This window comes from Argopecten irradians, chromosome 16, assembly GCF_041381155.1.
Source record: "Argopecten irradians isolate NY chromosome 16, Ai_NY, whole genome shotgun sequence".
NCBI classification, from domain to species: domain Eukaryota; kingdom Metazoa; phylum Mollusca; class Bivalvia; order Pectinida; family Pectinidae; genus Argopecten; species Argopecten irradians.
Window position 1 is genome coordinate 21,634,048 of NC_091149.1, and position 26,579 is coordinate 21,660,626.

The following is a 26,579-nucleotide window of genomic DNA, read 5'->3' on the forward strand; positions in this document are numbered from 1 at the left end:
TATTTATATATGTTTTGTACATGATAGTACCAATCCATTTTCTTGTTGTAAGTAATAAAGAATACATGCATTAGGGCATCATGAGACCTCCCCAATTAAACGTTCCCGATAATCAAATGATTCACTAAGACATCTGGATAACGCAACACTATAAAAAGGCCAAGATGTCTAACGAATAAACCACAACCTCCCAAAAACATACAAACATTTACAAACGACCCGTATTGCATGCCAGGCAAAGCCATCTTAAATTGGATATAACTGTCGATTATAAGATGTGATGTTAATTAAGGAAAAAAAATAAACTATACCAGAACATAGCATACCTTCAAATTATTACATAAGTTGAAAGAACGTGATTCTTAAAAAACGTATGAAAATTCAGGGATGTTTTAATGTATTATGATCCTATATAGAAAATTAATGTAGAAAACACCATCCTCATTTTTTATGTTCAGTGCTACCGACTCAATTCATTTAATTAAAGTCTCTATTAAAATGCAAACAATTCAAATATTCTTTTTTCTATCATTATAAACTTCGTATCGCGCTTCATCGTCGTCAAATGATAATTCCATACCTGCTGTTAGATATTGTGTTGTCGTAATGTTCATGCAGCATTCCCGTTCATGAACTGTAATCCTTATTGCGTTATGGTGCTCAACATTTATATCCTACCTATATATATCATGAAGAACACATAGGATTACCGGTTTTTTGTGTGTGATAAATATCCCCTTGAGCGCACTAAAATGTTACTGTTGAGCTATTTTATTTTATTTTTTACTACCTACGTATATTTTTATTAACCGACTGTATCTGACTGTCATACGTTCAGGATAATATATAGATTTAGGCTCCGTTCTTAAATCATTCATGGTTTCCTCGCGCGTCTTCGACTTCCGCTTACCTCGCCGATCGATTAGTGACGTTATCGGCCTTAACACTGTCATTGTATTTGACTGCTGCTGTTGTTTCTGGCCCCCCGCTTATCCCCCACATATTCGCACCCTCTCTGACGTGTGTGTATCACGTAAGGCCGAGGTAGGATTATCGACCTAGCTCTTGTACCAATGACCCATATTCTCATATTATTGTATTCATACACGATCTCAGCCTTTTATGTAGAGAAATCTCCTTTTTATCTATAAATAGACAGCTTACTGTCAACGTATCTTACCGTTTTATAATATTCCATTTCCTTATAAGGCAGACCTAAGTGTACGAATCGATCACAACCAGAGCCTCTATATAAGATTCCCTCATTTCTATAATTATACAAACGTTCTTAAAATAGCATAAGGTTTTACGAAGGCTAGATAGCAGTAGACGCAAGCCACCCAGCTCTCTTTCAATCGACAAATTATGTTAATTGCTAATCGAAGTATGCTAAGCCGTCTGCTATTGGCGGAATATGATGGTTATATATATATGTATCCCGAGCTAAATTTAGCACAACTGCGTCAACCCCAGGTCTCGGACTTGTGCTATCTTCACCACTGACGACAGGAAAGCCTAACCAGCCATGCACAGCATTACGTATTGGCCAATCAGACACGCCGTTACATAGACCCCAATTACTAGGAATGTGCATTGAAATGTAGTGACGTGCGAGTCTCTGGTTCGTGACGTCACTACATGTTCTCGGAGACCTCGTTACAATGATGGGGAAATATATACACATGGTGGCACACTCTGTCAGAATCCTACAGTTCGCCACCGTGCCGAATGGATATATGGGAGCAGTGCATTCTTCATGTGAGTGCATCCTTGCCCATACAACCTGGCGTTTCCGAAGGACTGGGTCGATTCGCCCGGACTGGTTACTGAACCGATACATCAAACAGATATATCATCATTACCCCCCACAGAAGGTGAGAGATTGAAGTGTATAGTACACAAGTGGTAGTGTTGTTTACCTTACCTCACGATACACAGGTGTGATAATACTCGCTCAACATGCTTGTAGTATCTACTAGTATTTTTTTATTTGTTTATTTATTACGGATTATTCTTAATCAAAACTTTTATTTTCTGTTATTGTTTTTTTTCAACTTTGTTTTATATTTAAGATTTTTAAAATTACTTTTCGTTTATTTGTATTCCATAGACATTATGCAACTTAACATATTAACGCTACTGTGCACAGATTATAATACAATATTTTTATTTCATTTTATTTTTACTTAATTGTTTTTTATTGAAATCCCATGATTTTATATCTCGTTATTCTTACTTAGTCTTCGTGTTTTATACGTTCGCATTTAGATGTGTAAAACGCTTATGTAATTAACTTTTATCGCGACTTAGGGATATTGATAAATCAGTTTATATCTGACCTAAGTCACACGATGGGATTCTGTGCCCAGTGGCTGGTTACTATAGCGCTCTGTGGCTCACTGTTATGTTTTTCACTGTTACTGGGTTGCGGTATTACTATCGAGTATGTCTAACAACATCAATGAAATAAAACCTCAGATGTTTTCCGAAACTTACTCTGCTTTATATAGACGTTCGCTTACACAGGTAATACCTATGTAATAACACTCGTCTGTGGGTTTGCTTTCCATTCATCTTAGATATATCGATTTTTTCGTAAAAGGATTAGCATTTGTTTTTCTTAGCATCACCGATAGTTTTTTGCACTCTAATTACCAGCTAATTTTCTTCAGCGGCGTAGTATTCTTAGACATCTTTAAACTATGTTTTTTCTATTCAAATGATAATTTGATTTATAACATGTGATTTTTATAGGGGCATTTCGACATGAAGTTTATTTACAATCATTTACGATGTGACAAACTTATGAGTTACATAGCCGGTGACATTGACATCTTCGGAAATGTACATTATAATCGTGGTTTTTAGACATTGCTAACTAATGTGTAGTATGCCATTAATTACTTATAGCTAATAATCTATAATCATATACTAATATGCTTCAAAATGTTTCAGCAGCATCGGGTCTCTGATTAAATTTCACTTTTAATCTTAGGCTAAATTAAAAACAGCATTGATATACAAAGAGCTACTAATCCTTTGTTTTATACCAAACGCTACTGTAACTATATAGTATGAAACAACTCCGTCATCCACAGTCAATGACAAGCATAAGGGTATAGGCTTACTATAACAATAGTATTATCTGATATACATATAACACACAACAGTTAAATGATATCTATGTAATAAGGTTAAACATTTGTGTTTGATTTTGTAACGAAATGGATTTGTTTGCTTTTTAAAGGTTAGTTTGCAATTTTTGAGAATCATTTGTCATAAGATCTTATGGATAATTAAGTTGTTGTAGTCGATATACTAGTTTTGCTCTTATTATTACCAAGAATCAAATAACCACCAAGAAGGAATGACAAGTTATGATTCTCATTAACGTGTACAAATACTTCAAAAAACGTTAAGGTTTTAACTATACTTGTGCCAATTTAAGATCCGATTAGTCTACTTAAAATAAAAGATGAATCGTACAAACAATATATATATATATCGATATGAGTGAAACTCATTGTTGGTTCTAATGATCTACGCTACCTGTATCTTTAGTGTTTTTTTATTAAGTCTTTTAATATTGTATCGCTCATATAGTCATCTGGTAAAAAATTACTTGTAAGACGTTTACTATAATATCCTTGTCCTCAACTTTAATGATACGTAATACATGTGGACATTTGTATTAAAAATTCGTTATCATTATAACTATAATTAGCATTACATCCTATCTAGACATCATACGATAATATACGATCCGATCGATGTCTGATTGACAGACTGTGCATTAAAATACGGAACATCTTGACAAATATCCCTGTCTTTATGTTTATTTCAAATATATAATTTACCTTTTTTCGTTTGTTAACATCATTAACTGCTTGAGTTCACTTAATCTTTCTTGTGATGAAAGCTGTAATCAAGCGACCACAATTGCCAGGAGCTATTTCTGACTAAATTAATTCAAATTCATTTTGTACGTGATCCTATTTGGTCACTATGTAATCATCACTTAATAAAACAAATGTCCAAGAATCGAAATTATTATTTTAGTTAACTAAATCGCGTTAGCAGGAATCTTCTTTCTTATTGACTGATGAAATAAAAGCAGGAATGCAATGATATGGTGTATAAAAGATGAACTAAATAATGATTATCTTCAATAGATCTGTTTGTTTTGAAACTATTGTATCACGATTCGTTTGCTCTTTAACCATTTTTAAAGTGTTATAGATTATATTTTTTCTTAAATGTTGGAAATACAAGCAACCACGGATTATGCACTTATCAACGCCTTGTACTAGTAATAACATTACCTATACAAATTACATATTAGCATGCATAATATTTTACGCATAATCGTTACAATAAGTACTTATCAAAAAATCCACTAAGGTATATTAAAGAAGCAAATGTCCGGAAATCAGGGATGTAATGGAATCACGTATAAATGATAATTAAATAAGGATTGATTTATATTTTAGTTTTCGCATCACATTCGCATCAGTTTGACTTTTAAAAGTTGTAAGTTCTATACTATATTTATAAGCTAGTAAGTTCTATGTATCTCTAAAATAATCTGTAATAGACCAAGCATGGTTTATCTTTAATGACCTCAGCATCAACCATCAAGGTCATGATGTCAATACAGATGTAGCCACAGCTACCATGGTATCATAAACGTAAAACCACATACTGACTTATATCCATAAATACATTAAATCCATATTAGTTTTATGTGTCAATATTACTGACGTTGGTTATTCACCTGGACCACTTGGTCAGTGTAACGTTACGGTAATGCATGGATCAGAAGGTAATACCGGCTTTTATATTCCAGACACCATTGGAGACTTCCAAAAATATATCTGTAGGATACAAATAATTTGAAGAAATAAAGATAGGACATAGTCATTCTAATAGTATGGGCAGAAATATTGACATTTTTTCAGGAGATCTGTCCCTATATCAGGACACAAAGTAATACATCAAAGATACATATTAACGACAATCACAAATAGCCCTATTAACACGACCATAACGTTCATAATTACTATATAACTGATATGTCTACGTATTGTCTAGATAACCCCATCGATCGATTACTATTTGACTTCAATAGAAATAAAATAGTTTTAGACGCTGGGAATTCAATATAACTTGTATATTCCATAATCTACTGTTCATAGGAAAGGCATTCTCTTACATTCATCATACTTTTCAACATGTGTGATATTAAGAAATAGATGTTGGTGCTATCTACTATATAACCACACTTGTATTGCCAAGCGTTTTCGCCAATTTCGGGTCTTGAATTTTCGTATCACATAATAAAAAAGTAAATGTTTCGGTAGTGTAACATTTGAATACTTTGAGATATTAAAATAATTTAAAGAGGATACTAATTAACCTAATAAGTAACTATTATTACACCGTACCAAATTTTCATGCGTTTTTTCCTCAGTCATAAATATGAACAAAACATTTACGTCATAAAGAATTTTAGCTGAAACTGAAATAGTAAAAAGATCCTTCTTTTAAGTAATTTACGCCTCGTGATCTAGATTTGAAATGTAACCATATTCTACAAAGCGTAGTTTTATAGATTTTCAAGATTTGCTTGCATCACACATAATATGAACTTTTAACAATATGCAAAAAGCAAGTTGGAAATGGTAATATACACACAATTCGTCAATTCATCCCATCATTTTTTCAGGACTTCTGAGATTCTCGCGGTTAGACACTACAAAAACACGAAGTACAAATTTGTATAAACGGCAACAGATCTTCATTCACTAACATTCTCTTAGCCCATGGGGCGTGTCCTGGCTTTAATTCACCAGTAAATGCATTTAAAGTACAGGCATCTAAATCCGAATTTCCCCATCAAGTACGCGCCGCTAATTCCCTTCTGTGTCCAGCACTGGAATCCAATCAGGGAAATGAAAAGTACATTTCAAATGTAGAAGCAATTTAGAAGCACTGGTCTTAATGTATCATATAGTTGAGATGTTTTTTCTCTTGTCGTTTTATTTTATTTTTGTTTCTTTCACTGATTTGTTTCTTCTTTAGAACATTTTGCGTTATCTATATATATCTCAGCGTTAAGCTTAAATAATCTGACTACAAATAGAAGATAATACACATGTACCATACCAGTGTCCACTAGATATACAACAGACAGGATCTCGGGGAGAATTTGTAATGTTACCGCAAAGGACCCACAAAGGAAAATCCCATATCATTACACCGGGTCGGCGACAAATTCAATATATCAATTCAGATATGTAGGTTTACGAATATCTGTCCCTTTGTCGGGAATGCAATATTGAAGTGAATCGATACTTACCTGGTCCAGACGTGAAATCAGATTGCATATCATGCAATGGACTATTAAAATGTTGTCTGAATGTTTGGCTGAACGAAAGTTAAAGCTTCTGTTCAATTGAAACGAGCACATGGTTTTTATTGTCGTGCCCTTGAATAATAATGTGACACAAGCAGTTTGTTTATGAAAGGTGCAATTTATAGTTTATTTCTGTTCATCGCATTGGTTTGAATGCATTTATTGCGGAATCTGTCGACAGGGCCTAATATTCAATATGTTTAGATAAGTTGTTAAAAACGAAAGATATACATGACAACGCAACCATCGACTTACAAAGCACTGGTTTTCTGTGAAATAATTTTATGATTTGTCTTACTATTAGGTAAATCAATATAATCCGAAACCAAAATTCTGAAATAGAGATATGTACCTCGGCGTCCAATATGCTATGACATTTTCCGACGCTATTTTATAAATTCACCACGCTATATCTGTTTTCCTTGTTGAAAGACAAGTGATAATTATGGCTTCCTTTTCTTTGATGGAAGACATTGATTGTTTAAAATTGAGGTTGGACAAAGTTCATTTCAATGTGTACAATGTAACACACGCAGTATGTTAATTCCGCACACCTGTGTCGAATTTCTATGCTTGTGAAGTACGTGTCCTTCTTATCCCCAAAGCCGCATCCGTCTATAGTCGTTCATGTTTACTTATTTAGATAAAAATATTTGTACCCAATTATGGTACAAACGTAACTATCTAATTCGGTTATAGATAATTATTTAATGACATTGTACGTAAAAGCATTGCCATTTTTCATAACAACTTATAATTTTCTACCTTTTGAGCGAGAGAAAAAGCACTTGTCTAACGTTTTGTCTTCACAAATACCTTAACCTGAGTGGTAACGTATTAGGTTGGGAAGACTACGCCAGCGATTCGGCTGTGTATTCCATGTATAGCCCGTATCTGCTCTATATTTAGACTCTCTTACGTAGTATCGTACGCTCGCGCCGCAATCCATGTATTGATCGTGGATAGACGGCAGCGGATGCTGTCGACATTCGCGACTCCGTGACGTATACACGAGTAGGAGGTTAGCAATAGAGCTCAATTACGCCAAGCCATACAAACAGGGCTTTCCCCTGCAATTGTACACACACTGTGTGTGTATATATATACGTACGCACGGGTTTACGGTCGTCTAATTTTAACACATGTTCTAACGGGTAGGAGTGAGAGATGTACGCGCTGAGGAAAGTATATATACAGAAGAATTAGGATTGCGTGGTCAGAAGTAACGGTGGAAATCACAGCGAGTAGATGATTAGCGGAAACTAATTCGCAATAGCATACCTTCACATACATGTCACCTGCCGTGCTATTTGCTTTCAGATAAACTCATCTGAAACTACTTTTTTCAAAACAAAATCGTATTCAAGGATCTTTGAAGAAATATTGGATTCGTGATTTCATCTCCTTCAAAGTGCATCGGACAATTTGTCAAGTTCCGAAACAATGTGATGTTTTGAAAACTTACTTCATGTGTGCGTGTAAACAATTGTTGTCACACATGTGTGGACTGAACTGTTGAAACTTCAACTTTCTTTTGGAGATTCCATTCGGACTTAAAGGAGGAAAAACGAACAACAGTTTTAAAACAGAAAAGAAAAAATTCAAATGAACATTTCTGGATATGGACTTATGCGTTTTGAAGGTCTTGAGTTATAATTAACTTTTTTTGTTCTCCGGACACGCTTGACCATTGGTCAGTGCATTGAGATTTCATCGTGGATTATGTAGCTTCCCTAACGAGGAAGTGCCAGAGACACACTAGCTCGGTCACAGGTAAGTAGATTATCACTGCTATTGTACTTTGTAGTGTACTCTACCACTGCAGTCGTTCATGGCGGCCTAGACATTTTTATTTTTCTAGTAATCTGAAATTGTTATGAAAATAATTTATATTGGTGTGAACACATTAATCCTATTGATATATAATTAAGGATATCCATTGTTAGTGGTGAATTTTGATAGCCCATACTATGTTATGTATTCTGTACATATTCAGCGTACGTATCATCTGTTGTACATCATATCAAGTGAGATATAGTAAACTCTTATCACAGAAATTTAAACCATTGCTATCAAATTTGATGTATTACCTTATAGTCTAGCAAAGTATGGTTCGAAAATAATGTCTTTTTTCAGTTTCACTTTTCCTGATTTCATATGTCTTATGTGCATGATATGTTAAAGTGGTATACTACCATAATCCTTGTCTTTTTATGACACATGATTTGATTGCCATGTGGTACATTTTTTCTGTTATTCATCTTTTTGTTTTATACATAAAATCACACGTTTTGTTAGTACTATTCAAATTATCCCTGCTTCCATACAGTTTTAAAGAGATGTTTTAAATGAATGAAGTATTTTAATGACGAATTTCATCATTCATCATTCAGTTCAATATGGAAAAGTGTGATTATAAGAAAGCAATGTAAATATTTATCTCAGATATCACAAGTCATATGAAGGTTTAATTAATGATATTTGATACATTAGGAGTAAATGTAAAAAGTAAAGTATAATGTTTCAATGGTTAGTACGATGTCAACATAAATTCATCAACAAACTTAAAGAAAAAAAGGGTTTTTGTCAATTCAAAGTTGTTTACCAATGGTATTTGCCACATTATGTTCAAATAAATGGATATTCAAATGCAGATTTCTGAGGATATGTAATAATACGTGTATGAAGTGCATGTATTTATTTTATCCTGGTTCAGTAGCATCTTAAATTTCATTTTGTTCAACCAATAAGGGTTGATATATTAGTATACTTCATATATCCCTATATATGCGTATATCATGTTTGACTTCAAAGGTTTTTTTCAAATGATTAATATACAACCAAAGAATGAACCTCATAAATGGCACCGCATACACTTAAATGTTTAGAAAATATGACAATCTTATACATATGCCTATTATTATCTGTTGTCGTCGAGATATACGGTTACTATAGCCGGTGATTGTACCAATGGGAAAGCATAAATTCAATAATAAAATTTTATTTCTGCCATAAGAGGATCTTAATAATCTTAAAGACAACATTGTTACCATGCTTAAAATGGAGTAACTCCAAATTTATTCCTTTTATTTTTATTTTTTATTTTATGTGTAGCTATTAAGAACCAAGCCCATATGAAGCTAAACGTACATTCTGTTATGTTGCTCACATATATTTTCCAAATAAGTGTTATCATTTTAGAGATCTGAAGTTAAAATTTTACAGATTTTTTTTATTAGGAATTGTGTCGTTTACTATGGTTATAACGTATTCAATAAACTGTGTTATTCTCAAAAACAATTCTGTTTAGACATTCTTGTACTGTGATTCTTCCATTTCGTCCTTTGTAACTGTAGATCTACTACTAATGAATGCCCCGCACAATATCGGTTAACCTTTTTGTCATAACACTTCGTTGCGTCATTCTAATCTGTCGATAGCAGTTCGGTGCGGTTAATTTCCTGATATGTCGATAGCAGTTTGGTATGGATGATCCATATCTGCTATTCATTTTGTAGCACTTTGGTGCGGTTATTCCTTAATATGCAATTCACGTTGATCAAGTTACAATTTTGTTTTACCATCCTTCAGTGACATTGTTGTAATTCGAAAACTCGCAATGTAGTATTTTGATGTATATTGAGAACTGATCTTTGTTAAACAAGCTACGTCTCTACTGTTATTATTGAAATAACAAGTTGTACATGATAGTTTTACAAAATTCGATCTAGTCTTTGCGGATGATATATTTGTTACATACAATCACACTCAACTGTCCCTTCTCCTCTCTTCGGTATCGCTTCCTCACTCACATAAACCGTACTGGTGTAGATTAATTCACTATCATAAATAACTGTTTATGAATTACTTCACCATATGTGGAAATTTAAATTCCAGTCAGTGAAACATGAAATTAATTTTCATCTCTAGATTTTCAACACCTGTCAATCTGTTTGACAGGGCGCATAAATCATTTGACAAAACCGAATCACCGGCCGGCATATCACTTGTCAGTGAGTTTCATTGGTATACAGATCCTCTCCCTCATAGCGTTAAGTTGGATGAAAATAACTTTTAGTGTGAATGCATAAATCACAAAGTACGTGGTACATGTTCCACATTCGTTTAACATGTCCAGTGATATATCTGATTAGATGGTATATGATCCAAGGCAGGCGGTTTAATAAATCTGATACAATAATGTATATCAAATTGAATGTTAAATAAGAATTAAGTTAAATAACATGCACAATGTGTATATTTAGGATATATTTTAATATTAAACTTTACATAAATTGATAAAATAAGCATGATAATACTATCATCATCATCATCATCATTATCATCGCACCAGCATCATCATCATCATCATCATCATCATCATCATCATCAATACCAGCACTTCAATTTAAATCAATTTTCTTTCAATCAGTATATCTACATATCATACGGGATGTCTAAATTTCTTTGTGCTATAAACAAAATCTACTAAATTGATCTTAAAGTATATGTAGTCTAGACGAAAATACGACACGTAGCGTCTTGTGTGACTTAAACCTGTCCATACCGACCTACGTTGTGATTTTTTACCGTTGTTCTGTCTGATAAATACCTATGGTAATAATTCAAGCCTGTAATGAAAACCCAAGGCCAAAATACGCTGTGAAAACATGTAACAAAATCCCTGATTTGAGACCTGCCTAGACTACAGTGTGACACATTTGTAACAAATCTAGGTTTTCTCTGTAAACTTGAAATGGTCAGATAGTAAGATAAATGATGATTTAATTAGGTTACCGATACCTTTGTTTAGTATGCTATTTTTTTATTTATTAACATTTATAAATCAATTTCATGGAATGCAACCTTAGTAATGTATTAACATTACTCAACCGTTACATGAAAATGCTTACCAGATAAGTACTATCATTATATTTCAATTTCATATGAGATTATTATTAATGATTCCTTGAGTAAAACTATTTCCTTTTTATGAAATCATGTCTCTAATGCAGTTATTAGGATACTACTACTGTTTCACGACGGCTGCATGTCGCGTATTAGAGCTAGGGATATTTTCATGCCTATTTAATTTTGCAATTTAGAAAACCATACTTTTTAAAACAATATTATTTTACCTTGTAATGTAGCAAGCGTTAATACTTTTAGAAAGTAAGAAACGCAGCGGTAGTTTTGATCAAAGTCGTGTACGTTACATGTACTTTACAACAACTGGCTGGAGTGTTTCTTCGATTTTACTGCTTGCATGTAAAGGGAGGAAACTCCTAAGAATATTTTGCATAACACAATTTTGACTCATTTTGAACATCCAAAACATCAACAAGAAAGTCGTGTACATGCATTAATTAGCACGGTTTTCTTTTCTTATGCAAACAATGATTGCGAGTTAAATTTCATCTTAATGATACCTATTGACGATAGGTTTATTACAGAATAATGGAGTTCTCTTTGTTGGGGTTAAATGAGGCCAGTTGGCACGTCGTTCGCGTAATTGAAATACTTCACAATTCTAAGTGTAATAATTCAAATCCGACAGCTTGTATGAGGTTTAAATGACCCTTTTCTGTCGTTTCTTGTTAATGGATGATTTGTTACAACAACTCTGTCCACACTTGCACGATATTTTTACTTTGTTCAACAATTTTCTTGTTTTCTTCTCTTTTTTTCTATTTTGTTCTGCGACATTGCTGTTGAGGCGTAGTTGACATTGACAACAAAACGCAAGAATTGAAAATAATCTTTAAAAATATCTATTCACTTTCATTGTGCCAACATTTCCGATAGATAGGGAACAATATAAGCATATTATTACTATTATTATGCATAATTATATCAACCTTGCAAAATTTTCCCATGCATTTGTTATTTCCAATTAAGAGCCGTTCCGGCTATCATCTTGTGTTTTAATCCTTAATACATTATTATTTGGAAGAGGTATCGTCTTATGTTATTACAATGAATAACCAACTGATTTTCGCGGTTTTTGTTTTCATATTTAATGATTTTTATGCGGATATTTAATTTCGCGAGTTAGAGCCATATATAGTTCTAATTTACTGATGAACATTTTTAGGGTGGTTTACCCTTATTATCACTCTCGAAATTTATTTGTGCGCGAAATGTATTTGTGCGCGAAATTCAGCTGGTTTACAGTACTGATCTGTGTTTTAATCACTTGTGGATTAGGAGAGACTCAACATCGTATTATGTTTTCATTATTATCGTTTATGAATTCTTCATTCCACATCCAGAATGAATGACTTGTATTTGTTTTAACCGTTTAACTTGTTAAAAATGCTGATGCGTGGTGCATATGCAACCATTTAAAGTTAATCGAATAAAAAATGTAGGTCGTTTTAGTCCTATTTATGAAAATCGTGTGAAAAGTGTGAAAAACATCCCTCACTGGATACTTTGACTAATGTGCTAATGTATCATGTGGGGGCTGTGAGTCTTTTATGTAGGTCACATCAGCGGTTGGGTAATGTGTTTGTCGTACACTGCGTCAACCCATGAACTATAATATCGATACTGATTAACACCTTCATACTTAGAAATAGTTCATTTTTTTAAATACTTAAAAGTTTTAACTGATTCGTTTACAATATGAACAACTTCATTTTATTCCTTTAATTTGTATTGTAAAATTATGTTTTTTCCTCTCGCAGTTTTGTATTCATTGTATTTTAATAAGTGGGGGGATAAGACCATTAAGTATAGCATTGTCAAAGAACACAAATATGTTTGATTTTTTACTATTTATTCATCAAAAATGTATGTACGTATGTTTGCATTTTTTATTTTATTTTATTTCTTTGTTTTAATAGTCAATGAACATAGTTACGTTAACCAGTTTCCTGTTTATCACCTTCATGACTTCGTTTAAGCTTAGTCGATGTAAACTTGAGAAGACATAAAATGAGAGTTTATAACTGTCCTCTTGTGTAGAAATATCATAAATTGATTGTCGTAAATTTTTTATCGTCATTATAATTAGCGGTTTTCTCATTAGTGGAATTGATTACAGTGTCTCAATTGTTAGTGAAATTAATAACGCTTACTCGTGGCTTGTCTGCACATCAGAACAAATTACTCGATAAGACACACGGGCTGCACACGGTGGTTGTGAAGCATAAACCGCAGTTGTTTAACTCATTGTAAACGGGAACACCCTTATGACAATCATTCTTGCCAAGCTATCGGGTTGATAAACGATACTTGACTATGGAACACTAAATCTGGTAATAAATAATTATACTCAGTATCCAAATTGAAATTCACCAATTAACATCATTTAACTTGGTAATACCTTCATTTCCATATCAAATTTAAACACATATAATATAATAATCATATAAATTGCATAAATTTGTGTACGGGTTTTGCTAATATAAATTCAGAGTATTGACTATTCACCGGTACCCACATCAGTATTTAAAACTACATTATTGTATCGATGATTATAACATATGTAGAAAAATATATTAAATATGCCATATCCAATCAGACCCCAATATCTCGAAAAAAGTATGACTTATGTCATTTTTTCGCATAAGCTACATTGAAAAAAACTAGGTTCTTGTTTAAGTCTGTACTTTGTGGAAAAACTAAAAAAAATCAGAAAAATGTGTTATCATAAATAAATGGAAAACAGCAATCTACATACAGTTATTGCAAATCAAATACCACGGTTCTATGGCTTTCATATTATATATTTTCTTTTTTTATTCAAATTCGAACTTTGATCATCCTCATTGGTAATCCTAGATTTTTCAAACTTCATATGCACTTTGAATCTGCATTAGCAATTTGTATAAGGCTTATTTGCTTAATAAGAAAGTGATACTAGGGTCCCGAAATGCTACTTTAAAAAACTTGACCTATGTATGAAGATGGTACCTTCCTATTGTTCTTTGGGTGGTCTTTGTAAACAGTTTCACTTAAATGTGCCAGACATCTCTGACGTCTACACGTTAGCATGTCTGTCTGGCAGTGTGTCGATTACACTTAGACTTACGCAGGGTAGAGTCCCCGCAATGGGTAGCCAATAAAATTATCGATAGCTAATTAGCGATATTTGTCACTCCTCATTGGCTCGTGTGAGATATGTCGCTCTATATAGAACTATATCGGTGTGCTATGGAAATGGTTGAGTCAGTCACTTTCCACGCTGTGTTAACGTGAGTAGAGGTTTATTTTGTTGTCTTTGATTTTTGCTAGGTTTTGGAAGGATAATGATCACAATATTACATTTGTTTTAATGTGGAGTGTGGTTGTGTTCAATGTGTAATTTTCTTTTAATGTTTTATTATTGTTTTCATATTTCAGTGGGAAAGATAATATACGGTATAAATATTCTTCTGTAAATCTTTGATAATGTTGATATGTAATGCACAAAACTTTAATGCTTTGAATATACTTTAAGAAGACAATATCATTTTTAAAATGAAAAAATATTGTGGCTAACATAGCGAGTATCCAACACTTTACTGTATCAGTGTGTGTCATTGTGCAATTGAATACAATTTTGTTAAAGATGCTCCACCGCCGACAGAGCATAAATGATGTTTATCATTCGAACAATAATTCGTGTTTAATCGTGTATATATATGACTAATTAACACAAAAAATAATATAAAATAATTTATTTCGCCTTTGGTGCATGCGCAAATCAGTACTTCATTTCATATAGAATATAGTGCCACGGAATTTTTTCGGGATGCAATCAATTATTTTTCATATTTTTAACTTGAAATAAAATTAGAAACTCAAACTTTTCAATGGTGGTAATGGTGTTAAATAAGTAACTTTTATAACAGAAGAAAAATACTAATTAGTCTGCTCCTGTTTTTGGTAAGTGAAAAATACCATTTGTCAGCGGTGGAGCATCTTTAAGCAGAATACATAAAGTAAGACAGATAAATTGGTCTGTATTTTGACCAGACCAGTATTTACATTTTTCGTGAAAAAAATCCATTTTGGCGCCCGTTAAGTATTTTTTAAACAATTACTTGTAATAATGTTATTGTATTTTTTAAATATCAATATTATTGTTGATTAAAATTGTAAATAGTGAGATTATTGATGATGTACATTGTAAATAATGAGAAAGTGTTTAGTGGAAATATGAATGCTGTTTTATCAAATAAGTGTCATAGTTTATAATAAAATATTTTTGCTGTGGTGGTGTATTTCAAACTATACTTTATTAATAATAGTATAACTTTTTTATGACAACCACTACCTATTTTCGCATGTACAATATGTTTGTCTTCATACATAAATTTTGCTTTTGCTGACAATGGTGTATTTATATATTATGTTTTACATGAATAATTACATTTGAATTCTCGTTCGATTTGTCTCGCAAAATTACCCAAAAATTCGTATCTCGCAAAATAAAAGTGATTTACTATACTTAAGATTTTAGAAGACAACTAAGCATTTAAATTCAATCGTCAGTGCGGTATCAATTAATTTACCCTATTTTAAGTAGATAAGTATCGATGTTTTAAAGACAAAAGAAAAGAAATAAGATAGGTTCGAATACTGCACTGTAACTTGTGTAATGTTTGAATGTCAATCAATCATGGGAACAATACGTAATTCGTACTTATTCTATAGCAGAAATGAAGAATAACGCGTATTTGAGTATTTTGTCTTCATGACGTCTGCAGAACCTTTTTATTGAGTAAAAAATCCGTTAAAGTAACGACCAAGATTGTATTTGAATATATAGAGTGTGATAGCCATTCATCAATGGAAACAATATATTCTATTAAATCGTTACTAAATTCAAGAAAGTCTATTATCTGCCAATCAAAATAGACCCATTACGTCGAAAAATGTTCGAATTATGTGCTTGATAGATAGAATTTTCTTTTAAATGCCTTTAATTTTTCCTGTTTGTTTCAAGAAAAAAAATCTCAAAACATAATAGATATGCAAAATGCATATGCCATGCCATTGGGAAATGCTAAGACTTCATGGTCTGTTTGTGAAAGTACTTCTCTAAGTAATCCATAACGCTCTAAAATAACGACACACTTTTACTCTCTCGTATTGAAATAAACCATCTGTATTACGCATGCTCAGCGCGCGCCCTATTCCATGTTAGATAATTACCCTTCAAATTCGTGCTTCCCTTTATCGTACACAGCATTTCATCTCTCAGTCCTGTGGTCTGTGAAAAAAAACGTCCCCGGTGTTAATAACAAGGATATCAATGAAAAGTGTGTCGTAACCATATTTAATGTCGCAAAAAATATTATTTTGGGCAGCGTTTGGGCAGGCCGCTGTGAATCATTATAACTGGTTTGGGACCTTCAGCAACATACATGCTTGCAATGAACTTAGACGGGCACGCTTTATTAGAAGACATGAATAAATTATTCTCATATTCGTCATCAAGCACAACATAGTAACATATTTTCTGTATTTTAGACAAAATAACCACAAGTCAAATACAATTAATAAAAACACAAATGGTTGTTTAACAAAAACAGTTGTTAGAGATCTGATAAAAATATCACTAATTGTTTCTGAATGTTTTATATGTTGTGGTTTTTTAATGAAATGCCCATCTCAATAATGCAATCAATTTATTTCTATGAATCAAACTAATTAAGCATGATAAAATTTCATTATGTTTAAAGACTTTTCAAATTTAAGTCATGATTAATTTCTTTAGATATTATCTGTTTGTTGGTATCCGGCAAATACCAAGAATCTAAAATATTATAATTATCATTCAAATATATGCTATAACGTAATCAAATGTCACCCATTTCTTTAGGAATCCATTCAAGCTCGCACAGCACAATTCATCTTGGGGACTTCAGGGGACTTCTAACCTCATATCCATCCATTAAAATTAAACCAAGTCGCAAAATTTAAAATGTGCTGGAGTAAACCTCGATATGTCTTCAATACAATATTGATATGTTACATTAGAAGGCTATAATGATGGACTCTAGGACGATCGTACGAATGAATAGAAACCTTCATGAGAAACAGTATCGAGGATAATTTGCTCACGAGGTACCATTATCCACAGGCATCTGCATCTGGTTTTGGAAAAATAATACATCCTAACCCTACTATATGTGTTAGGATATTTTATTTTTCCAAAACCAGATGCAGACTCCTGTGCATTATCACACAACTACTGTAGTAGAATTTGTTGACGCACATATGAACCCCCTCCCTCCAAAAAACCACAACGTGATTTAATTTCCTACACAATGGAAACTATAATTGTGTTCTCTATACAATATAGTCCTCAGGCAAACTAAAGTGGATAATGGAGGATATTGTAACAATGCTTATCATTTCAGGTTTGTCATCGGAAGAATCACGTGACAGTACCTCGGCACGAATCGACAGATTCCGACCGGTAGTGGCAACTGTTTCATCACCCAACGTCATACCTCTTTCTCCTCGCACGCAAGGGGACATAACTCATCCCATTCCGGGCCGAAACATCGATAGCTCAATGCTTTTACTTCAACCCCAGGTATGTTTGACTTTAAATCTATGTTATTTTTATCTCGTCTTAAGTTTTGATTTAATCAGTGTTTTATAGTTTTGTATTGAACACATTGATGTTCGCCGGTTTCAGTGATGACAGTGGAACCTTTGGTTAGTGTATTAGAAATTGACAACTTAAAATGATATAACCATCATTCAAGCGAGTAGAGAGGAAAATTTCACACTGAAGGCAGAAAAAACAATAAGAAATTTAGATAAATTATCCGCCGATTAAATTCCCCCATATCAATATTAAACAATTTGAAATACGGCACTATAAGGCGACGATAAGGTGGAAACCATCTGGTTTTGTGGTGGTGACATTTTAGATGGCATGCCGTGCGCGTGAGCTACGTATGTGCAGAGTCCGTTAATTGTCCTAATAGCAGAAGATAAAGCGAGAAATTTTGGTATTATTATTAGCTGTCCTTACAAATGCCGACACGTGGATGTTATTGGTAAACTGACGTCCCGTACATATGCCACCCTTTCCGTTGACACAGCGTGTCATATCTAGGGCGCTCTCTTGGGCGTATCGTTCATTAATGGTTTCAGATAGCCAAGTCTCAGTCACGTGACCTGGCTGCTGAAATCATTTTAGACCGTTTACCGTGTAGAGTATCATTTAATGACAGGGTGAATTACTACTGAGATAATTTCCATATTGTTAAATTGTTAATCATGTTCTAAGCACCTTTGTGAACAATCGACGATCATACATGTACATTTATCTTGTAAAACATGCCCTGGGTTAAGTACGTGTACCATGTAAACTTGAATATTCGCACTGCACACTGATATTAGACCAAGTAGTTAATTAAGTGTTTTATCATTTTAAAATGGCTAACAAGTGCTCACTTATGTGTAATCACAGTGGAAGTACGGGAACAAAAACCAGGGTTAGAACTATGCTTGGATTCATTGTTTTATGTTATATGCAAAAAAGTGTATTCATTTAGATAAAGGGACGCAACAGAAAGACAGAAGAGAAAGTGGATAATTGTTATCATGCAAACCTTCATGCATGTTACAATAATAAATATTAATGAGAAATGTGTAGCATTTATCATTTGTTGATAAACAATTAAAAAGTGCTAAATGGTTAACCTATTTAACCTTTAATTTTGCAACTGTTTTTTCAAGCTTTACAGTAATATTCATATCTGCTTCCGATTAATATCTTTGATTTATGCATCATGCATGTCCTCGAACCAAAGTGTCGTTTGTTGAATATAACATTTAACACTATTTATTTTGGTTTAAATACAAATTTTAAAACTGTTAAGTAGTGTGAATATCTATTAATGAGTGCATGCGTTGAGATTGAGCCTTACAGGTACAAATTGTATTGTTCTTTTAGGCGTCCTACAGCACGGCTACATCTGGGTTTTCAAGTGACCTGGGATCAACCTTCACAACATGTAGTACACAACCTGCCATGTCTGCTGAAATCGGAATATTCCCGACGTCGAACTTTCCCATGGCAGACTACTCTGCGGATGGGGGGTTCTCCCTGGCCGACAGCGGGGTTGACACGGGATTCCACGGGGGGTTCGAAGCGCAGCCGCAGAGTTTCGCAACAACGAGTCACAGTCAGACCTACCCTGAATCCTACAGTTACGAAGGTACATTTATGTTCGAGAAAGACAGCGGACTGGGGAAACAGTTCAATGTGTTTCCTGATTCTACACCGACTTCGAGTGCAGTAGAGGGTCAACAACCGCATCAGAAGTACACGGAGCCTATAATGACGTATGAGGGAAGCTTTCAAACTTTCCCCGCGCCAGATTGTGGCTTTTTCCAACAGCGACTTAGCAGCGAAAGTCAAAAACCTTTCCAAAAGCATTGCAGTTATACCCCACCCCATGATTTGTATTTGGCGCCCCAATCAACGGGGTTCACAGATATGGATCAAAAGCAGTCTACCTTTTCATCGCCCCAAACATTTAGTGAAAACTCAGGATCATACGCAAGGGACAGTAGTGGCTTCCAAGGTTACAGTCATCCAAACTTTTACAGCTCCCGATCATTACCTCATTCGGAAAGTTGCTATAATATTAGTGAAAGGCCCCCTGTCGGTGGACCAGCATACCAAGGAGAAATAAATATACATTCCGGACGGTCCCAGTTCTCACGAAGACCAGCCTTGACCATTGCGATGCCATCGCGAGTTGCAGAAAGGTAAGTTAAAGCCAATGATAAATCGTAGTGTTGTGAAAAGTTTCTCAAACGTTTAGGTTATACAGTTTTCATATTATTGCCTCGCGTTCTTGTTCATCATCAAAGTTTTTATTAATTAGAAACAATGTACAGTATTATTATTTTCCGTATTTCATTAAGCTCATGCAGTTCCTTCGAATCACAAATGTCCATATTATCAACAAATACAGTCTTGTTATAATAAAAATAAAAATAACGATATGTAGTTTTACAAATGTTTGCAATCATTTTGACAACCATATATATGCTTTGTTCAAATAAGATAGTGCTTTATCTTACTCTTTTGATATATTAATTCCTATATTCAAATGCTATACCGTAGCATGACAACATACTCCACGTTACATTTGCGCGTTATTTGAATTCATTTTCTCAGGACATTAATCATAATCGTTGACCTACATTTCAGCGGAGAGATACAGAAGTATCATATACAGTCTCCTACAACTCCTTCTACCCCCAGCTCGACAAGGTCGTCCCCGGGGAGGGAGCAGCCCCAGAAAGAGGCCCTCATGTGTGCTGTATGTGGGGATAATGCCGTGTGTCAACATTACGGTGTTAGAACTTGCGAAGGATGCAAGGGTTTCTTCAAGGTAGGCATTCTGCCTGTGCATATTACTGAGTTCTCTCCCTTGTAGGTATGTATTGAATATTACGTCATTACGTTGTGAGTAAATATTCCGTCGTTTCCTCAAAACATATGACGTTTGACTCGATGTTACAATTGGTGGATACCCGCATACAGAATGATAACATCTAGTTGTTTGACTGTATGAAGGAAATATTTGTTACAATCTCTTCTATATACCCTTCCGTCATCCTTTTGTATCGTTTGGGATCGGCTACGATGGAGTCGACTTCCTTAAGCCTCCTGGGATTTTCACCACGATTTCACCTTCTGTATCAAAATTATTTTCCTGCCAATGCCATGCTTTTTCTGTGTCACTCGAGGAACTTTTCATTGAAATTTTGCTTTAGCTATATTTATAACATGAAGACTTCATCAGTCTCAAGTTGTTCACGGTTATGCCGTTCCGTGGTTAATTAATTTATGTAGATGTCCACCAGGCTCTATTAACACCTCCAGATCGCTAATTATTTTCAATAGAAAGATTTTCATACGTTTTCGCTTAATTTTTTATATCGGCAAATGCTGAGCTTTGCAGTAATACTATTATAAAAAAATTCTAAATCTCATAATTACCGTATGCGACCCAATGAGCGCCCATGGTGAATAAAGATGCTTCAATACAAATGGGACGCTCAATAGAAATAAGTTTGGACTAGCCTTTTATAAAAGTATATTCTACAAAGTACTATAATCTATAATTCAATTTGCCAAAGAAATCAGTAAGGAAATCATAATTTCAGTCTGCATTTAATTCGATGTAAATAGATTTGAAGCCTAAAAGGGGAGGGACGCTTATCGGGATGAGGGCACTTATTGGGTTGAATACGGCATACCATATGGTATAACGACAATTATAAAACATAAAGATGTTGTATGATTTTTTTTTACTTGCGTTCAGGAACAGCCTAATTCGAATAACGTTTTTTTACTTATGTATTTCGAGATTGATTAATACGGATGTTATTGTAACAAAATACCTATTATGCGCTATATTCAGTGGGGCCTGCAAAATCTAGTCGAAAACGGGAATACTAGACTCATTGTGTTGTCAACTCAAAATACAATTACAAGGCATTAATGTTGTAATTACCATTTTCAGAGAACAGTACAAAAGAATGCAAAGTATGTTTGCTTGGCTGATAAAAGTTGTCCTGTGGATAAGCGTCGCCGGAACAGGTGTCAGTTCTGTCGGTTTCAGAAGTGTTTAGCAGTCGGCATGGTCAAAGAAGGTAATAATTCAAATGGTTTCTAGAATTGTAATCATTACATATGTAAATGTTTGCGGATATAACAGTAAACAACATAAAGGCTTTAACTCAGTTATCAATCATTTGATGTGTGTACAGGAGATATAATATTTGTATAAATACAGAAGATAGTTACAGTGATTTTACGTTAACACATATTTTTCTAACAATTCATTTTGCTTAAATTACACAATGTGCATTTGTTTCTCTTTTCAGTTGTTAGAACCGATAATCTAAAGGGGCGCCGCGGAAGATTACCATCAAAGCCAAAGAGTCCCCAGGAATCTCCCCCATCACCACCCGTCAGCCTCATCACATCTTTAGTCCGCGCGCATGTAGACACCAGTCCTGATATTCCCAACTTGGATTACTCACGAGTAGGTGGCTTTATGTTGATGATCTCCTTAATATTACAGGGTTACTATCACTATTTCGATGTTATAGGTGTAACTGTCATTATCTCGATATTCCAGGGGTTATTACCATTCTCTCAATATTCCAGCGGTTACTATTACTATATCGATACTATATAGGCTACTATCACTATCGCGATAATACAGGGGTTGCTATCACTGTCTAAATATTCCATGAGTTACTATCACTGCCGCGATATTACAGTAACTATATAATGTAACTTTCTCGATATTCCAGGGGTTATTATCACTTTTGTCGTATCCCCTTTGAAGGATTTCAGTAAAAAGGGGGAAAAACCTGATCAATCACAGGCCTTTCGATTCTTCCTTGAATTAAGTAGTATTTCTAGCGGAAAAGTTTTTATTCAATATCTTTCGTTCTCTTTCAGTTCAAAGTGCCTTCTCCTGAGGATAGTCCCCGAACCACAGATGAATGTATTCGCCTCTTTTATGATATTCTCCTCTCGTGTATTGACGTCATCAGAAGCTGGGCAGAACGTATACCCGGTTTTGGTGATCTTTCTAAAGAGGACCAGGAACTTCTATTTCAATCTGCGTCACTTGAACTCTTCGTCTTACGCATTGCATACAGGTAATTGGTTTACATTATTTGTAACTTCATGTCATATCGACGAAATTCTAACTGGACCTTCACAAATTGACAGTAAATCCACATTTACAATGTTAATTACAGACAAACATAAACAATCCATTGGTTTGTAAAGAATGAAGAAAAAAAATCAACAAAAAACTATCATCAATGTTATCTTGTTTTGATTACAGAGTTCAACCCAACGATGATAAGATAATATTTGACAATGGTCTGGTGTTACACAGATTACAATGTTCCTCAATGTTCGGTGACTGGATTGATTCTATCATCGATTTTGGTCTCTCTCTTCACCGAAACACCCTCGATATATCATCATTAGCATGCATGTCAGCATTAGCCTTGGTAACATGTAAGTATCATACACTATAATGTAGTTATCGTTATATTACTGCAAGCCAAATTAGTTTCGTGAGCGATTAAATTTAGCGGATTTCCGCAGGTGATTACACATCGTGAAAAGTCTCAGCGAAAATGTTTCAAATATAGGTAAAGAAGAACTAAGGAGTCTCGATCGCGGAAATTATGGAAAATCCGTTATGCTTGACATCACGAAATTAATTGATACCTGGTATTACCAAAGTAACAAAATGCAGTTTGTGTACACCTGTAGATAGGAATATATTTTAAAGATTACAATAATAAAGAATATAAAAATCAATTCTAAAGATTACAGTAAAAGAATATAAAAATAAATTCTAAAAATTACAATAAAAATAATATTATCAGTTAATAACGTTTTCTGTTTCTTCAATAATGGAAAAATGGGATCATATTTTCCTCTATCCACATCTATGCTAATGTTCATTAATATGTATTGTTATTCTTTATTTTTGGTATACAGTACGGCACGGTCTGCAGGATCCACAAAAGATGGAGGAACTGCAAATGAAGATTATCGACTGTCTCAGAGATCACTGTACCTATAATAGCGAAGCGCAAAGGAAACCACACTTCTTCTCGCTCATCCTGGGCAAGGTGGCCGAACTTCGTTCTCTCAGTAGGGAAGGACTGCAACGGATGTTTCATTTCAAACTAGACAAAGTGTTCCAAGCGCCGGCGCAGATCGAATCACTATATCTTTCAGGTTCTCTCCCTTTCTAGACGTTTTGACATCGCCCTGTCTCATCACGTGATCATCCTTCATGAATATGAATTAGATTATTTTTGTACTACCAGTCTCTCCATGTGTTGTAAACACACCGCCATCGTTTCACATTGCCATGTAGGACACAAGAGGTATACATATTACCTAGTATGTAGATGTATGAACGTTGTATCATGTACGAAGACTGAATCTCAAATGGAAACCAGTTGTTATTGTTAAGCTTTTATACCATAGATTTGCTTTATAAGTTTTGATTTTTTTTTTCATCCACGGAATTCTAAGAAGTGATTGAATCACAATACACCATATCGCCAAAATAAACAGCGTTAAAAATAAAATTGTCTCGCTTTTTACTAAAATCGCGAGAATTTTGATCCGCGTAAACATAGCATTTGAAATAATTCACTGAGATTTTGTGGCTAAAATAAAGGACCGCAAAAGTTAAAAATGATCGCTGTCGGTTCCTCGTGTTAGAATATGGTCAGATGTTACATCATTCCTTTACATGTTGTAAGCGTCAGAAAGTTTTCAAATAGTCAAATTTTGTTGATTTATTTCTTTGCAGATAATTTATTTAATGCATAAATGACTGTATTGAATAATTTTACTTGTTGTGAAATGTAAAATACTTCGGATCAACAAATAGTTACAGTGCTATTAACTGTTCGTTGATGTAATAATACCTGCAGGTTTTACCGCAGAATATTATATGTACTTTTAATAAACTATTCTTATTCATTTGTAAATTATGGATACCATGCTTCTTGGACATCACAGAACATGATTTATTAGGAACATAGTTAATCAATAAGTTGCCTTTTTGGTATTTAAACATTTTAAGTACAATTCAAATCAGATATTGCCAAAGCATGTTAATAATTATTATAATGATAAGATGTACATTGTTTACATTAAATAAGTAAAATGCAATAGCTTCACAAAAAGATTACTAAATACTTTAAAGGTACATGTATATTAAAGTCATGTTGATAAGTTCGCCGAATAATGGTATACACCATAAAAAGAAATACATAGTTCGAAGTGCATTCGAACCTGGTTCAAAACATGTATTGATTACATTGTATTAAATCGAAATGTTTTGGAAAATGGCTATGTTTATCAATTTTGAAGATTTCAAAGCTAAAAGACATTATGCATTATATTAGTGCTAAACACGTTGAATGCGACCATTTTATTTAATTTTGTTGACTATTTTTACAAAACAGATGTTGTGAATTTGTCCTTTGTTATTGGGGCTGATTTAATATTTCACTTCCCCTTCGACCAACACTGCCTTATCATAGATACAATGTATTCATTTATTTTGAATATCCTCTGAATGTCTAGTATTTCTTATTATTTTGATGTCTGAAGAGATTATGAAACACCATTTATGTTTTCATTAGTACTAGTATCTGCGTATGTTTAAAACAAATAATGATACTTTGAAATTAATAGTATCCATATCTTTTTTTACATTTTGAATTGCAAAAAAAAATGTTTTCATTATCTTCCAAATTGATTACAAAATGATACAAAAATACCATATGTACAAAGGTTCTAAATTTAGTTATATGAGGCTGATATATTTATTTTCTAGTAGAAATGATTTAATTTATTCAGATTATGAAAAGGGCATTACAACTATGACCTGACCTGCAGCATGTACAACCCTAGTCAAAATATCTATATAAGATTGTTTCTTACCTACTTTTCGACAGGGCATTATGATATATAATACCGTTAACCAACTTGTTTTTGTTGCGAGTTAATTCCGCGTTCTCATATCAGTTAACATTTTTCACGACGACTTAACTTCAGGGGGTATAATTCATACGCTCTGGTCCCGAGTTCCGAATCAAATATTTCATATAATTACCGAGTTCCGAATCAAATATTTCATATAATTACAAAAGAAGAAAAAAGTTTTGACTTCAGTCTGTATTTTTGTTTCGAGAAATCAGAGTTGTTTTGCATGTAGTTGAATCGTTTTTGTGGAGACGTATTTTCCCTGTTTCCAATCAGCCGCGAAAATTATTCTCGCGCAAAAACAAGTTGATTTGCAGTACAATACATAAACCTGAATGAGAATGTGTATGCCCTAGTGTTCAGGTGTTTTTATAATGCGTTATATTACCGGTGACCTTAAAGTATTGTGTCTAAAATACTTCAAAACATTTTTTAAAATGTTGAAAAAGGATGTGTGAGAGAAGGAGGTCATCTTATGTGTGAATACTTTGATGTTGTGTGAGTGAGGAGTATACGTAAATAGACCCAAATAGTGCTATTGTCAAAGTATTTTTATTACATTTATTTTGAAGTTTTGATAAAAAAAAGAACACTGTGCCTACCTAACCCCTATCGTTGATAAAGACACGTTTTTTG

The 26,579-nt window shown here is 33.7% G+C and overlaps 1 protein-coding gene across 2 annotated transcripts; it reads left to right on the plus strand.

Moving 5' to 3' along the window:
• Positions 1-1,656: 1,656 nt before the first annotated feature.
• Positions 1,657-26,073, plus strand: LOC138310317 (probable nuclear hormone receptor HR38). Of its 2 annotated transcripts, none has more exons than XM_069251481.1 (9): positions 1,657-1,874; positions 17,773-17,951; positions 19,326-20,146; positions 20,595-20,778; positions 21,916-22,045; positions 22,280-22,440; positions 22,866-23,068; positions 23,260-23,438; positions 23,931-26,073. In XM_069251481.1, the coding sequence occupies exons 2-9, from the start codon at positions 17,931-17,933 to the stop codon at positions 24,188-24,190; spliced, it is 1,959 nt and encodes a 652-aa protein (XP_069107582.1). In that variant the 5' UTR covers positions 1,657-1,874; positions 17,773-17,930; the 3' UTR covers positions 24,191-26,073. The 2 variants fall into 2 exon arrangements, with proteins under 2 accessions (XP_069107582.1, XP_069107583.1); XM_069251482.1 differs by lacking the exon at positions 1,657-1,874 and adding an exon at positions 7,265-8,188.
• Positions 26,074-26,579: the final 506 nt, after the last annotated feature.